This window comes from Morone saxatilis, unplaced genomic scaffold, assembly GCF_004916995.1.
Source record: "Morone saxatilis isolate NCDOM2014 unplaced genomic scaffold, NCSU_SB_2.0 Contig6, whole genome shotgun sequence".
NCBI lineage: Eukaryota > Metazoa > Chordata > Actinopteri > Moronidae > Morone > Morone saxatilis.
The window spans coordinates 8,075,285-8,077,907 of NW_023340206.1; the positions used below are offsets into that span (position 1 = coordinate 8,075,285).

The window sequence follows — 2,623 nt, forward strand, 5'->3', positions numbered from 1 at the left end:
GCAGATCCGCCTCGTACAAACTGAAACGACTAGCGGGCAACCCTGAGTTGCCATTGGCCCATATTCGGGTTAAGCCATCAAGACGCAATTCTTGCTCTCAGTTTTTATTCTAGTGGTTCGCTTTATAGTTAAAAAGTCCCAAGGTGTCCTCTCATTCCATTTCCTATGCCCCTGACTCTTCCCCCTTCCCTCTATTTCTTCCTTTTGGTCCTCCACCTTGCCTCCACATTCGCCCCTCCTCGCAACTACTGTCCTCCCCCTCGCCCCCCGCCCCACATCTCCCTTCCCACTCCACCTCTACATCCCTCTCGCCGCTTCCCTCCCCCCCCATCTCACCATTCCATACATCATCAACCCACCCACCCTCACCCTCAACCCAACTCCCACTAATATACCACCAGCACCACCATCACCACCCCCAGCTCTCCCCTCCTCTCCTCCTCTCTAATTGCCTCCTCCTATCGCCGTCCTCCCTCCTTCTGCCTCCTTCTGCCAACCCTATGCGATAGCTGCCACCGCCTCCTCCTCCTCCTCCTCTTCGTCCTCGGCCAACGGCAGCGCCCGAGAGCACCTGCTGGCGGTGCGTCGGCGCACACCGCACAACCGGCCGTACACGATCGGGCCCGACAACCTCCGCAGCCTGTCGGTGCAGGGCGCAGCTGGAGCCTCCACCTCCGCGTCCTCCTCCGCTATGTCGTCAGGGAACCAACCAGAAACGACGGGCGTGGGGCTCCAGCGGGCCAATAGCGACACGGACCTGGTGACGTCAGACAGCCGGTCTTCGCTGACGGCGTCTATGTACCAGCTGACTCTAGGCCACAGCCACCTGGTCATCTCCTGGGACATCAAGGAGGAAGTGGATGCCACCGACTGGATTGGCCTGTACCACATCGGTGAGCAAACTCAAACTCACCTCCCCCCACTGAAGTGTGGAACAGTCCGCTTCAGGAAGGGGACTTTAAGATCTGTACATAGAAATAAAGGAGCAGTATTGTTCTTGAATTTCACGGTAGCTGGTGAGCCTCAGTGTTTTGAGTGCAGTCGCCAAATCCAATAAAGAGCAAGGCAGAGTCACTGACGTTAGACTAAACTCTGATAGGACCCAGGACCAGCTCCCACACAGGGCAGGATACAACACAGTTGATATGGCACTAAGCTAGTTAGTCAGGCATGCCACAATTTATAGCTTCAAAGCACACACACACACACACACAGTTTAATCAATTTCGCTCTTGTTTTTGGTTTTCTAGAAATATGCTCCAACCTCTATGTATACTGTGTGTTTGTGGCTGTAGTAAGCCGTGCCTCGTTCGTGGACCAGTCGTTTCAGCACTAACATCTTTTCATGCATTCTTGCCGCAACTGATTTCTCATTGATGGCTGGTATTCGCATTTTAACATCATGAATTATTCTGTTGGCTATAAACTCACCAAGGCTACCCTACACTCAAGTTTATTATCCAGGTCTGATGGATATTCTGGAGTAATTGCACGACATTTTACTCATGATCACATTACAGCGAACACAAATCTACCTTTTCAGACGATTAATTTGACTGTAATATCACAAAAAAAAACGCACAGCAAGTTTACAGGTATTTATTTTTTGCTGTCCAGTAAGCTATTAATTGTATCGTCATCATTCTCGCCTGTCTTCCTTCTTAATGTCTCTCCATCTGACGTCGTCTCTCCCTCTATCTGTCTCCCTGCCTGTAAAAATTGCTGTGGGATAGTGATAGCGCTACTGAGGAGGTTGCGACTTGTAACTCATCTTCTCAAGGTTAGAGCATTACATCAACCCCACGGCTGCTACATTAACTGACTAATGGATTGTGTGTGTGTCCGAAAAAGATGGCGAGAGAAAGGGAGTAGGTTATCCTGAAGAAAGTGATGCTGACTCAGCATCAGTAGCATTTATGAGCAGTATGTTTCTTCTCATATTACACTCACACTCACACATCATTTTAAGTACATCCTTCTCGTCCTACAGTGATGTTCTTGTGAATGATGGAGGGTGTGAGGTGAGGCGCTATCTGTCTGTCTGTCTGTCCCAAAACCATACTAGAAAAATCTGTGTGAATATGCGAATGAAATTTTACAAGGAGATGTGGGTTGTTGGTTTTTTTGTACCTTAAGGACATTATCAGCATCACAATTTAATTTTTCTTCCATTTTCTAGTAGTGTAAGTGTTTTCTAAGCTGCCGTCATCACAAGAAGACACTGTGAGACAATTATTGAGATAGAGCTCTCGCCAGCGTTGTTATTATTTTCTTTAAAACCTTCCCTTTAAAATCTATATATAGTAAAGCATAAAGAATTTAAGATTCTGTTTCCCAATTTAAACATTAAATAGCTGGGCACTCAACATTGGACTACAGGCTAGAAATCTATGATAAGGGATGGTCTAGTAGAAGATGCTATGGAGTTGCATTATGCTGTCATAGGATCCAGTGTTTTTGGAGCTTAAACCAAACTAAAGACTACCAGTAAAGATATCTCGACCCCTGCTTTACCAATTTTAACCATTCTTTTGTTAAAAGTCCCCTAATTTGTTGGAAGAGCAATGCTAAAACCCTAGAGTATCCCCTGAAGGAAAATATTAATTTTAACCAAGACGCACAG

General features: G+C 46.9%; 1 protein-coding gene across 3 annotated transcripts in view; it reads left to right on the forward strand.

The window, feature by feature from the left end:
• Positions 1-548: 548 nt before the first annotated feature.
• The window catches only part of hecw2b (HECT, C2 and WW domain containing E3 ubiquitin protein ligase 2b), a 22,194-nt gene continuing 20,119 nt past the window's right edge, over positions 549-2,623 (forward strand). For all 3 annotated transcript variants that reach the window (XM_035677756.1, XM_035677757.1, XM_035677755.1), the window contains exon 1: positions 549-893. In XM_035677756.1, coding sequence (XP_035533649.1) covers positions 692-893 — 202 coding nt within the window. In that variant the 5' untranslated portion in view covers positions 549-691. The remainder of the gene's footprint in view (positions 894-2,623) is intronic.